Source organism: Lissotriton helveticus, chromosome 3_1 (assembly GCF_964261635.1).
Source record: "Lissotriton helveticus chromosome 3_1, aLisHel1.1, whole genome shotgun sequence".
Classification (NCBI taxonomy): domain Eukaryota; kingdom Metazoa; phylum Chordata; class Amphibia; order Caudata; family Salamandridae; genus Lissotriton; species Lissotriton helveticus.
In genome coordinates this window covers 234,810,223-234,824,715 of record NC_136061.1, presented here as the reverse complement: position 1 = coordinate 234,824,715, position 14,493 = coordinate 234,810,223, and the positions used below count along the sequence as shown (strand labels likewise).

At 44.7% G+C, this 14,493-nt stretch overlaps 1 protein-coding gene across 3 annotated transcripts in view; it reads right to left on the bottom strand.

Moving 5' to 3' along the window:
- CAMKK1 (calcium/calmodulin dependent protein kinase kinase 1) overlaps positions 1 to 14,493 on the bottom strand; it is a 1,207,414-nt gene that overhangs the window by 596,797 nt on the left and 596,124 nt on the right. For all 3 annotated transcript variants that reach the window (XM_078679690.1, XM_078679692.1, XM_078679691.1), the window contains one exon: positions 600 to 733. In XM_078679690.1, the coding sequence (XP_078535816.1) occupies positions 600 to 733 (134 nt within the window). The remainder of the gene's footprint in view (positions 1 to 599; positions 734 to 14,493) is intronic.

Below are 14,493 nucleotides of genomic sequence, written 5' to 3'. Positions count from 1 at the left end.
GCCTGGAATTCAGCATCTTTAATTCTTAGGTTAACTAACTGAACTTTCCTGTTTGTGAGTGAATGAAAATAGCAACTCTATACACTTAGAATGATCGGTACACACCCAGCAGCAGAATTGTGTTATTTACTTTGCAAAAATACTTAATAAATGTAACTGACCTCTTATGCACTTCCATGCAGCTATATCTCTTTAATCACTTAACCCATTAGTTTGGATCTAAACCAAATCAATATATTGCAACTGTGTTGCTTACTGAGGTCCTAAAACATCTCAGATGCATGTCAGAATCTGGTTATGAATTAGTTTGTGTTTTATAGGGATATCAGCCAGACATAGAGACGTTAAATGCACTTTCAGCTCTTATTGCTTCTGATACTTGATCAGCCTTAATTATAGATATTACAGTAAAACCTGACAGAGACATCACGATTTCACCATGGAATACTCCACAATACTCCATAAATGGCATTTAGTTATAGAATAAGACCCATTTACTGAGAGCAGTTTGCTTTAACAACTATTTGGTAAGGTTGAATAGAGTTTTAATTTTGATTCCCAGTCATTGGCAAGCAAACGTATCTAATATAAATGCTTACCTCTATTAGTCGTACAATATTAATATGATCCAGCTTCTTTAAAATGGCTATTTCCTGGTAAATTCTTTCAAGAGGTGCCATAGGCTTTGGCTGCTCTCCAGAAGCAGACTTTGCTCCTCTAGGGGGAGGTCGACCTGCAACAAACATAAGAGCCTTGCATTACCCTACTTGTTCCACAGTACTAACAAAGTTAACAATTACAACATTCATCTGATTTTAGCATTGTTATCAGATGGAAACTTGTTGACACTCATATACCATTGATCTTGCAATTTCTGGGCCCACTTGTTTACTATTGGTCCTCAGATGGACCTTTTTCTTCGAATGAGAAGCGATGGGAGTTAGCATTAACATCAATCAAAATCAATTAACAGTTGAACCTATTTGATTACACAATGAGGACCAGGAATCGGTAGCTATGGGTTAAGGAGGTTTATTACAAATTCAAAATCAAGTTAATATACACAACTTTTAGAACCAAGCAATAGAAATACAAACTATCAATAGGCAGTCCAAGCCTGTGGAAGAAATTAAGGTGAACTAATAGGCAAACAAGCAATTCAGTCACAGCAATACACAAAATTACAAGTAACACTTGATGATCAGAAAAGAGTTGGAAATTGTGATGTCCATTCATTAGTAATCTAAATTTACTAAGTCTAATCGAAGCTAAGAGGATGGCTTGATAACCTAACAGATCTCAAAAATCAGGGATTTTTCATGCAGAAAATCAGGAAAAGGCAAGGAAAGATTAGGTATGGAAGTGTCAGCATCCCAGAAACTAGGTTAAGAGATTTCTATGGGTCAAAGAATAAGTGTTAGCCTAAGCCACACTTAGAGACGAATCAAAGGTGAGCACAGAAGCCTAAACCTCTTGTGGTATAGTTAAGTGTTTCTATGTGTTGGCTTGCAGCCTATTGAGTTATGACATGTTGAATGTTGTCTGACGACACGTCCAGGCTCTTTTGTGAACCAGTGATGGCTTCAGAAGAAAGAGTAATGCTGTTGGATCTAGATGTACATTCCTGGTCTCATTTCCTATGTAACTTGCATTAATACTTATTCAATGAATAAATACTCATTGAGCCTCCAGTGTTCTCGTGATTGCGCACACCTCAGATTTGGTGACAAGGGGAACCCTGAATAGAATCAACACGGACTGGTTGATGCTATTGTTAAAGCTCCCCATCCCAAGGATAGAGATCAACTCGGATCTTTTTTAGTTTTGTGTGTATTTAATATTTCTAAATGTATGTGCAATTATGTTGATTTAATGGAAAGTTTCAGAAACTTGTTGAAAACAAAATCTGTTTTTATTTGGTCACCTTTTTGTCAACAAAACTTTGAATGTATCAAAAATAATATAATATCTGCTTCTGCCCTTCAGCCATATGTGTGTGGAAGGGTGCAAAACCATTGTTACAGTGGAAGCCAGTGCCTATGGATTAAGGGCAATATTGTGACAAAGCAACTGCGTAAAAGAATTTATAATTGGATTTGCATCTCACAGACTGTCTGATGTAGATGTGATATACTCGGTTATCCAGAAAGAGATGCTGACACGCACATGAGGAGTCAAAAAATGTAAACTGTATTTTTGGGGCAGAGCATTTTGTTTGCCGACTGACCACAGACCACTAGTGGACATTCTTCAAGATCTTAAAATTAAGAAGTCTACGGCTAGGTTAGCCGGGTTATTGGTGAAACTATTCAAATATAACTTTGAGGTTGCTTACAAACCAGGAGGGAAAAATTGTAAAACCGGTTGTTTATCAAGGATGCCTGTGGACAACCATGCAAGACTTATGGCTGAACTGGGAATTGAAGAGCGTTTGATTGCTAAAGTTGAGGATCATGTGGTTTGTGGAAGTCTAAGTGGTTGGTGCGGTGCCATGGCTGAGTATGTCGATATACAACAAGTTATGGAATTTGTGCTAAAAGGTTGGGCTTAGGAGAAAAGCGTGAAAGGGAACTTGTTGCCATTTTGGAAAGTGCTGATGGATTGTATATAGAGTGTGGAATTCTTGTTGTGGTGAGAAATGAATCCATTCAGCATGTTTTAGAAGAACAATCATAGAAGCAGTGCACCCTGGACACTTAGAGATTGACAGCCTCCAAGAGGACGGGAAGAACCACATATTGGTGGCCATCATTGATATTGAGGTTGAGGAGGTGGTGCGTGAGTATAGTCAGCATTACATACGTGAGAAACATCTAGTGAAGTTGGTTCATAAACCCAGAAAGGTGCTGTCCACGGAAAAGGTATGGGAGAAAGTATCGATTGATTGTTTTGGCCCATTTCAGGTGTGACTGTTGCAGATGAGAAGCTTTATTGTGTTAATTGACCACCTATCAAGAAGGGTTAGGCTCAAAGGGGTCGCAGAACCCAACACAGCAAGTGTTCAGTTTACCTCAGTGGCTATGCAGTAATTTCTAAAAACCACGGAATTAAGCATGTTCGCACTCCATTATACTGCCCACAATTTAATGGCAAAGTAGAGAGTTTTGATAAAGTTTTGGTTCAATGCATTCAGAGTGCTTTGAGAGTTCAAGCCAATTGTGTGGAGGCCAGCAGAGATACTATATGGGCGTACCACACTACTCTGTACTTTATCACAGAACAAATACCTTCTGAAATTAGGAGGGGAAGGAGCGTGTTTATCTCCAATATGGGTGTCGGATGTGGTGGATTTGAGTGTTAATGTCCAGTCATGGTCTGAAAAAGCTAAAGTGGCAAGTGATGAAGTGGGCAGGATCAAGGTGAAGGTGGTGTAAGAAGGGAAGACAAAGCATGCCATGACAGTGTCAGTGGGTTATTGGGTATGCATTAAAGATTCATTGTTGTTGAGAAAGGATTTGCCAAAATTTAGAGAGCCTATTCAATTGAGTAGAGAGTGTGGCAATGCTGTTCAGGTAAGTGGTTGAATTTATCTTGGGTGGCGCAGGTGTGCAAAACTTGGGGAGAATGTCTTGATGGAGGTGAGGGCAATGGAGATGCAGTTATGAGGAGAGGTTTCCAGAAATGGTGTTTGCAATATAAGAAACCAACTTCAATAGTTCAGAGAAGTAATCGCAACATAAGGTGACCCAAAGATTGGTTGATTAGGTTTTATTAGTGGTTTTATTAGTTTTGGGCATTTAAAAAAAAAATGGTATTGTTATTATTTGAAGGGATGGGTGTAAATAGAAAGGGGGAAGATGTGTGGTATTGTCAAGTGTTTCTACATGTTGGCATACAGCCTATTCAGTTATGACATGTTGAATGACACGTCCAGGTTCTATTGGAATCCAGTGACACCTTCATTAGAAGGAGTAAAGCCATTGGATCTGGATGTACATTCCTGGGCTCATTTCCTATGTAACTTGTATTAATACTTCTTCAATGAATGCAGGCTCATTGAGCATCCAGCTAATACCCTCGTGATTGCCTACACTTCACCTTTATAAGTCCATAGGCAGGGGAGAATCAGATGAGTGGTCTGCAAGGAAATCTGCAAGCAAAATCTGCATTGAGTCTGCAGAAGGGGTTCGGCAGGAGAGAATACATAATGGAAGTCTATAGGACATCTGTCAAGAGCGAATGAGACATCTGTAAATTTTTGATGTCAGATGGGGTGAACACCAAATTAGAACTCACAAAGTCTCTTGGTAACACCCCCTTTGTATGCATCATCAGGAGTCCATTGCTCTTGTCCATTTCTCAAGTTGCAGACTGCAACATTGGCAGATTATCCTACACTAGACATGGGAACAACATCTTCTCACACACATATCCGTTTGAAACTTTTGCTCAGTATGTCTTTCAGTTAACGCCCTGGTCTTCTTCTCAGCCTCTCACTGTATCTCAAGTACAGTAATGTATCTATTTTACAACTAACAATGCATTTGAATACCTAAAAGAAATGTCACGTAAGCAAAACATGGAAATCAGTATTTATGCAGCATGGTAAATTACAAGCCTAATTTGTTAGGACAAGTTAAAGTATTAACTCAGTGTTGCACATTTAATATGAGTGTGCAATTTTAAACACAATGAATATAAGTTTCTAGTGCATTAGATTCACACTAAATGTAACACTCAGCCAGTCTCAAAATAATCATCTGTCAGTATGTCTAAGAACTACATTTAAATCAAATAGTTGAAATATTAATGCACGGGGAGTGGCTAGCAGCCCAAGATGGTGGCCGCATAAGCGGCGTGCTCCGGGCCCGGGGTGCCTAATCCGCCCAATTATCAATAATCCCGGCCTCTCCAGATGCCAGCTGGGATGCCAAAAGTAGCCTGACACAGAGGTTTGCGAAAACTAGCAGAGATAGGCGATTCTGGGCGTCGCTGGTGGAGGTCGGAGTCTTTGAGCTTCCCCGTGGCATGGCAGGCTAAGGCTGGAGGAGTGAACCTTAGAGCGTCGCACTTGCCTAAGGCCCCTTGCCAGAATGTTGCATTCCTCGGCACATGCATGCGAGGCCCCGGATGTTGGCCTAGCTGTTCCTTGGAAGCGTCGGCTACGGGGGTGAGTGCCGGAGACCCTGTACTGGCTGGAGCGGCTAACCGGGCCTTCCACTGCACTTGATCTCCTGGGATTATCTACTGGGGCAGGCTGCGGCAGGCGTGACAACCCCAAGGAATACTGGGGCCCCCCCTGGTTTTCTGATCTGAGCCCTGCAGGCCTGTGACAGTGCTGTTTTGGCCCGGAGATTGGAAGCGGCCAAGGGCCTGGAGAGCCTCCCCACGGAGAAGCGAGCCTCTCATTACAGAGGTACGTTGTTGGGCGACTGCCTACCCTGCGGCTCCTTCTCTGGGCTGGCGCTTTTCTCCTGAGTTTGCTGGCTCGCACGTGAGCCCTGGATGCTGGCCTAGCTGGTCCCAGGTTGCGGGCATCGCCTGCAGGGAGGACCGAGGGCCTGGATATTAACAAGTACATGGACAGCCCCTTGTCCCTACTCCCGTCTTACCAGGGTGGATACAGAAATCTTCAGCAGGGGAGACGGTGATCCGGAGGCATGTCCGGGGCCCTGTAACCTCTGTGAATATGCCCCACATGGCTCTGCTTGTAGTAATACCGGGGCCTCCGTCGTGTCTTGAGACCTCTGATGTGGACCAGCCCCCACCCCCATAACATTGATAACAGATAAGCCTGGTAAATAATCCTGGCCTGGCCCACCCTGGGAGGGAGCTCTGCAGCTGTTTCAAGAATTACTTACCGAATGGAGATGGAATGTGGTTCCCCTTACAAGGCATAAAGAGGGGCTTGTTGGTTCCGTTATATCACTACATTTGTGCCCTCCTCTCCCTGGTGGTTGGGATGAGCCGGGAGGTGCTGAGTGGTTGGGGGAAGCTACAAGAACTTGGACACTGTGAACACAGCGAGATTGGCTGCAGCGGCCCAGGAGAGGGCCCCCCAGTGTACTTTGAAGCCTCTGGCGCATCTCTGGCCCACAAGGGCCTCTGCGATGAGTAAAGATAAGCACATTCCCTTCCCCCCCCAGGGAGCCATTCAGGAGGGAGCTGCGAGAACACGCGAGTACAACTCCGAAACCCTCCTAGTCTTCTCCTACATCTCCATCCTTCATCCATTAGCTCCGGAGGCCTAACTGGAGGCGTCTACTGGGTTGTTGATTCATAACCTAATACTAGTCTAAGCATCAGTGAACATGGGCAGAGAAAAGACAAAAACAGCGGTGGGGACCGAAGGACTGGATCCGCTCGCAGCCCTTGGAAAACTCATCTGTGTGCTCCCGACAGGCTGAAGATGGGGCCACAATAACCCCTCTCACTGATAAGCTAGACATGATCTTGCAGGAAATTTGTGACTCCAGATCTGTAATTGCACAGCAACTGGGCACATCTTGGCAGAGCTCAACCTTCTCAAAGACAATCACAGAAAACTGGCTGACAAAGTTAAATCAACTGAGCAGACACTAGACACTATGGTAACAAAGGTGAAAGATCAGGATGAGCAAATGCAACATATGCGCCAAAAATCGAATCCTTACAGGCCCATGCAGATGATGCAGAAGAAAGGGCCTAGCGCAACAACTTCTGAATAGTGGGGCTCCCTGAGGGATCGGAGGGCCCACACCCAACGACATTCATAGAGGAGTGCCTCAAAACCAGTGTGGCCCCCACAGGCCTGTCTGTGCTCTTTGTGGTGGAGCGAGCCCACCGGGTCCCCACACGAAGACCTATACCTGGCACAAATCCACGACCAATACTGGCCAGGATTTTGAATTACAGGGACTGGGACCATGTGTTGCAAGCAGCTAGGGATCATGGCCCGATACAGTTGGACAATGCAAAAATGTTAAATTTATACTATACCTTAGCATTCCAACGCAAACGTTTCTCGTTTATAGAGGTCAAGGCTCGGGTCCGTGCTGCGGGCCTCACATTTGCTCTTTTATTCCAGGCTAAATTGAAAATGATCCACAACCAGCGTTCCTTATTCTTCGATACGCCGGAGAGTGCATGGGACTGTTTAGATAGAAATTTCCCTGACACCTTAACCACCAGATGCCCTGAAAAATTGCAATGGAAATCGCAGCGACCTCCACGAAGAAGGAGGAAAGGACTTATGACACACAGCGCAGGGACTAGCCCTCCTTCCTGACAGTTGCTGTTAGAGGGCAGGCGTGAAGCCCACCAGTCTGCCTGTGCCCTGCAGACCCCCAACCCACCTATTAGCTCCAGTCCTTCAGTAGAGGTGTATTCGGACTCGGGATGAGTGTAGCATTGTTTCCATCAGAGTCGACACAGCTAAGTAATGACCCGCTGGGCTGAAAATGTTTTGGGTATGCCAGGAGGGGAGCCCTCACCACTCAGCTATCATGTGCATGCCTTGACGAAAAGACCAAGTGGTTTCAATGTCTTAGGCCCCAGCTAGTGCATAATATGTCATGATTCCGATCTATGCTAAGAGTCAGCATGGTAAGATTAATTGGAAACGTCCCGTGGCCCAGCCTGTCCTGGGCTAATCCACCCTTAGCGCATTGTACATAAGTATTTCACATAAGCAGCCTACCCTACAAGTGAAAGCAACTGTTTCTGTGTAAGTTCTTTATGTTATTGTTTCTTACACAGTTTGGTCGATCGAAGTTCAATCGTTTGCCCCAGTATTAGGATAATGTTGTACTAGTTAAACTGCTGCTGGTCTGTTTGCTTGCATCCCAGTTGGGTGGGGTTGGGGCGGGGTGGCTACAGATGCTCCTATGTTTTTTTAAATAATGTTGGTCACTAAATCTTACACTGTCATCTCCTGGAATGTAAGAGGGATGGGCTCAATACATAAATAACATAGAATTGTAGCTCAATTACACCGTTGCCGTGCTCAAATAGTCGATTGGCAAAAGACACATTTGATATCTTCAGAAACTTATAAGTTGCAGAGACGATGGAGGGGTCAGCTCTATGTGACTACTTATTCCGCCTTTTCAAGAGGGGCAGCGATCTGGTTGCATGCAGGGTTTCTATTTTCTCTTAATGAGAGTAGAATAGATGACCAGGACAGATATGTGCTATTGCTAGGGGCCCTCGATGTTAAACAAGTAGTATTGGGATCCATTTATGCAGCTAATACTGATCAAGATGCCTTTCTGTCCCGCTTGTCCCATGTTCTCTCAGATTGGACCCAATACCCGTGGGTGCTGAGGAGAGATTTTAATGCGGTATTTGACGTACCGCTACACCGATCCCACACACCCATTTGAATACGGCTGCAATAGTGCAAGCCACTAACTTGAAGTACATGAAGTACTGATGTTGGTCAATTTATAATTATAGTAAGGAATTTGGCTATGAGTGCCTTTAGGGAGTACATGACAGCCTTGGGAAGAGCACTGCATTGCATGTGGCAGTAGCATTGAGTATCAAGTTCAGATTAAGGTCTGACTTTGGGACAATGACATACGTTTGCTGTACTCTGGGCTGCTTTGAGTATCACAGGGTTTTGTGGTGCTAGGAGGTTCCTTCAGGGCTTTTAAAGCTTGAAGATGAAACATGGAGAGTATCTGTCTTTAGTGTTCAAGGTGCTTGATTCACAATAGCAATAAACTGAACAATTGCCAATACTGTTATCCTTACTTCTTCTTATTTGTCACACCACATTGGAGTTAAACTGGCTTCCGGCACACATACGGAGACCGCGGACTGCCCTCTGCGTGCTTCGGCGATTAAGCGACTCTCCGAAATCCCTGCTTAAAGGTACAACAGCGAGGCAGCACGACTACAAACAAGTCCCTATACACATTACATATTTTGAGAGGTGCCCTGAGACGTGGCCCAAATTGTTTCACGTTGGGTTTGATTGTGAGAGGCTCTTCATCAGTAAGAGCTGTGAGGTCCTGATGAGAACTCCCAACCAATTAGGAGTTCGAAACGCGTAGACCGTTAGTTTGTACGCCATAAGATCTCAAGACATATACTTTTAATTTTCCTAAAGAAATACAAACAATAAAAAATGTATTTTTCTATGGTTTTGTAAATATGCATTGTGAATGTTAATGTAAATAGATTTTCTTTATCTGGCTGTGATAGCCCATGTGAGAGTGTGGGATGTGTAGGTTGATTGATTGGCATGATTGATTTGTAATGTGTAGTTTATTTTTTATTCATTGTACAAATTGTGTTTATATGTTGATTTGAGGGAGTTGTAAAATTGTTTAAAATAGTTCTAATGAATTAATAAATGTACTTCAAATGAGAAATAAAATAAGGATTTAGTCAGACTGAATTACAAGTCTTTGACCCAGGTGTGGTTTAACTCCAATGTGGTGTGACAAATAAGAAGAAGTAAGGATAACAGTATTGGCAATTGTTCAGTTTATTGTTAGGTCAGTGGCTTGGCCTTACTGTTGGGAGCCCGTACCCATTAGTGTTTTCTAGGTTGATTCACAATAGGCCGTCACTCCAGCTTTTGTTTAGCCAGCATGGTGGCTTGTATAACACTATTAGAACTCTTTAGGGTCATATGTTACTTTTTCTAAATATCAGATGATGGATTACAGAGTCACATATTGACACTAGATTAGTCTGTATCATGTAGAAAAGAAGACCGGTGATCTGGATGCATATAGGCCCAAAAATCCTTATGATATCTGTTCAAATGTATTACTTGTGGATCTTGGCAAGGTCCAGAAACAGATTGTTGAAAATGGAGTTCTTCAATTTAATCAAGCTGGCTTTTGACAGGGATTCTAAACCAAATGAGAAGAGAAGCAAAATCTACATCTTTATGTAGCATTACTTGAGCTTGCCCAGGCTTTCGATTCTGTGACTCAAAACAACTGTTGTCAAAATATGGAAAAGTTGGGAATTGACATGGGTTTGATATCTTTAATTGGAATTTTGTACAATAATACCTCAATAACTGTGGCCCTGGACAGGAGAGGGGATTTAGTTGGTAAGGAAAGGGGTGGGATAGTGCTGCTCGTGGGCCTCTGTTATGTTTTTTCTCTACATGACTGAATTTTCCCATGGGGAGAATGACAGGGTTAAGGATGTGTCCATGTAAAGTAAAAGTGATGCCCTCTCCATACAGACTATACAGCCCAGGGTCTGCATTATGGATTTGGTGCACTTTTCTATTCTGTGCCGCCATGCACAATTAAATCTATGCGCAGAACAGGACAGATTCAGAAGAGGCACATTTCTACAGTGGGCGAGATGTAGACAGAGAGGATTTAAAGTGGTCCTATATTCTTATACATTATTCTGTTGTAATATTGCTTCTGAAAAAATCTTTGAGGATTGGTGGGTAGCTCAATTTCTGTTCTACGCCAGTTGAGGATGTGTTTGGTGCCAATAGAGTAGGTGGGTGGTGCCAGTGGAGGAAGTGGGAGGAGTCAGAGGAAGAGGGTGTGACCTCCTACAAAGAATTCAGCACCTGGACCTAATATTTTACAAATTAAGCACTGCCCCCTGCCACCGCTGCACCATCCCTTCTCGCCTCTTTCAGCACAAAACAGAAAACCCTTTTCATTTTTCAGTGCAGTATATTTACAGATTTGTCAGTGCCATGAACCCTTTGGTGTTTACACACACTGCCAAAAACCCTAAATTAAATTGTATAAAAAAAATATTAAAAAGCAACAATCAGGCTCGGATAAGATGTTAAAATATGGACTTCCTCTGAGTTTTGTATACGTATCTGAGCTTATTAGCACAAAGTTATCTACTTTTAGAATACTTGTTCAAAATCACATACAGGAAAGGGCAGTGATGATATGCCAGTGACAAATTGTGCACTATAAAAATGGTCACAACAAAATTACTTCAAATATAAACGAGGGAAAATGCACAGGTGTTATTACTTGGTAAAACGAGTCGCTATAAGTATTTGTAGGTCATAACTGTCGCCCACTTGCGCCACTGAGCCTTTTGAATGGTAACATGTTTTTTGTTAGCTTCTTCGAGGATATTCAACCTTTGAAAGATGTAAGGCTGAGTGGATAAGGTAGAATCAACAGATGTGTCTTGCTTGTGCATAGTCCACCAAGCTACCAAACCCAGCTTGTGCACTAAAGAACTATAATGTCCACTTAAAAGAAAAAAAAATTAATTACATGTGGAACCTTTTAAAAACATCCTTTCACTATAGAAGTACCCTACAAAAAATTGAGTCCACTTCAGTTCTAAAAGGCACCATAGGACTACACTGCTGGGACAACAAAAAAGCCCAGGCTGTTTTCAACATTTCTAGAAGGAGGACCCTATAAATCCCTTACAAGGCCATGAGGATTGTTCAATTCGCTTCCTAAATTGGAGCTAAGACATGTATTTTTGGCTCACTACTTTCCAAGTTCACCAGCTGCCAATGCCAGAGGGAGCCCAGTACCACATGGCTGAGTGGCACTGAGGGCAATTCTTTCCTCCACTCTGTCATTGCGCTCTGGGCATTTCTCTACTCCCCTCTGCCATGATGCAGTTGGTATTTCTGTATATTTTCCCCTCGTATAGAAGGTGAGTGTTTCAGGGAAAGATCGTGGTGTCCCCAGCCACGAAGGATCATCGCCATCCCTCAGTAGTCAGGCCCATGCGTGAGGCTCTTGAGACAGGAATGTGAATCTTTGTGTGCGCAGTATGAGCAATTGTGTCTGTTTTTGTGTCTGTGCATGTTTACCAAAAGTCTGTGTCCAAAAAGAAGTAGGATTGTTCAGGTTTCAAAATTGCTAATTAGCATAATGATGACCTTATTATAACTACCGGTGACCGAAGATGAGTGAAATGAGGGGTTAACAGGGTAACACAGTTTAAAAAGCTTCTTCCAAAGAAATATTTGTTGGAGCCCACAATCAACACCTACAAATGAATATGGTTTTTATTCTGCATATGAGAGAGAGGGGCGGCTCCCTTCATCCTGGAAAAGGACGATGGTGATCCCTCTCCTCAAAAAGCCGGGATTGGATCCCGGGGTTCCGGCCAATTATCGGCCAATTTCCCTCCTGCCGGCTCTTGCGAAGCTCACGGAGAAGCACGTGCATGGCGTGCTCTCGGGTTTCCTCGAGTCTAATGATCTCCTGCATCCCTCGCAATCCGGCTTTCGGCCAAACCTGAGTACGGAGACGGCACTCCTCGAGGTGTCAGAGGTCATCCGCGAGACTTTGGATGCAGGAGGGAAGGCTGTGCTTGTCATGTTGGACTTGTCGGCGGCCTTCGACACCGTCCCCCACGAGGCTTTACTCTCCAGACTCTATGACATCGGTCTGAGGGGGACGGTGTTCAAATGGTTCACCTCATTTTTGGAGGACCGTCGACAAACGGTCTGGGCCACTTCGAGCTCTGCTGAGATGCCGCCACTGGGAGTCGGGGTCCCACAGGGCTCTGTGTTGAGCCCGACCCTGTTTAACATCTTTATGACCCCTCTGGCGGAACTCGTGGAGGCCTCGGGGGCCCAGATCGTGTCCTATGCGGACGACACGCAGCTTCTCTTCACCTGCAGGAAAGATCAATCATTTGACGGGGAGAGCATTCAGGGCTGTTTGAAGAGGGTCTTTGGCTGGTTTCAGCAGAATGGTCTCAAGGCCAACTCCAGTAAATCGGAGGTTTTACTATTTGGGTGCGCGTCGGAACCGGAATGGCGTGACTGGTGGCCGGCTGATATGAGCCCCCCTGCCCAGCCGTCTGTGACTGCCAAAAATCTCGGTGTCAAGGTCGATAATGACCTTACGTTCAGATCGCACATCCTTGGTCTGACGGGCACCTGCTTTGGCATCCTTAAGATGCTCCGGAAGTTCCTACCCCTGCTCACAGAGGAGCATAGGAAGATCATTGTCCAAGCTCTTATAGGATCTAGACTGGACTACGCGAATGCTCTCTATTTAGGACTTCCGGAGTATCTGATCCAAAGGCTGCAGGCGGCGCAGAATTCTGCAGCTCGCGCCATCTACGGCCTTCCCAGGCGGGCAAGAACATCTGGGGTGCTTCAGTCACTCCATTGGCTCCCTATCCGAAAGCGGATAATGTTCAAAACACTGACTTTGGTGCACAAGGCACTTTCTGGCTCCGGTGCTAAGTATCTGCAGCGCAGACTGGCCTTCTACCGTCCAGCCCGCTCCCTGCGGTCGGAATCCCTGTTCCTGGCCGTGGTGCCCCGTGTGAGGAAGGCTCGCCTGGGGGGTCGCTCTTTCAGCTTCAAGGCCCCCCAGCTGTGGAACTCTTTGCCCCTTGTTCTACGCAGCATCCCTAGCTTGCTTCTGTTCAGGAAAAACCTGAAGACCTGGCTTTTTAATCTTTAGGTTGTTTTCTTTTGCACCTCACTTTCTGATTTTCCTTGTTTGTTCTCTGTTATGTTTTTTAAACCGTTGAGCTGCTCTCTAAAGCGCCGGGACACTCTTGTTGAGTAGCCGTGCGCTATATAAATAAAATCATAACATAACATAACATAACATAACATATGTTGATGTTGGAGTGGTGTGACAGACATGTTCAGAAGCAATAGTTTCTAGAGGGGAACTCAAGGCTATGGGTACAATAACACAAGCACCTTCGATGATGCTAGCTGGGAGGGGCCTAGTACTGCAAAACCCAGGCCCAGGGTTTTATGTTTACATGCATGGGAAAGGCAGGAGCAAGAAAGAAGGTGTGGCTTCCGATTGTGCTTTCAACCGGAAAGAAGGATTCAGGTTGCCAAAAGAAGCTTTAAAAGAGATTTATGAAGGGGTTGTGGCTTCACGCCAAAGAAGATGGTGGTTTCTCGATGATCCATGGCGAGGCAGTGCAGGCCGGCGATCTTTTTCCACAGACCCCGTGACCTACTGCTGAGCCAACGTGTAGGTCTGGCATGGGGAAACACTCGGCGCTCTCCTGGTGAATTGTGCAGCTTGCCGCAAGTAAGGAAGTTGTGTTTATTTCCATTGTTTCTGGTGCCCTCAGAAGCGGCCGCCATTTTGTAATGTGGTTGCTCTGTATCTTCACAATACAGCGCTGAGAAGACGAGCTCCAATTCTCCCTTTACTGTCTTAAGGGAAAGATGCCTGAAAACAGCAACCTTACTTAAGGTACATGCTCAAGATAATTTTACATGAGCTTTAATCCGTCCTGTTTCTTTTTTCTGATGCTTTAACCCCTCCCATGTTCATGACGAGCTCAGCTCATCATGAGCCACGGTTCCCGTGTGCTCGACCGTTAGAACGCTCACACTCGGGGCTAATTCCCCTGCTGTGCGAGCGTTCTACACAAACGGGTGTGGCCGTGATGACCTCAGCTTGTCATGAGCACACGAGCACCGTGGCTCATTACGAGCTCAGCTCGTTATGAGCACCGGGGCACTGTGCGCGGCCCCCCCGCCCCCAGCACAGCAGGGGAATCAGCCCCGCAGTGAAGGGGTTAAGCAGTCTGTCAGCCATTTGACGTCAGACCGTATATTTGTCACTTATCAGCCGCATTTAACCAGATTTCTTC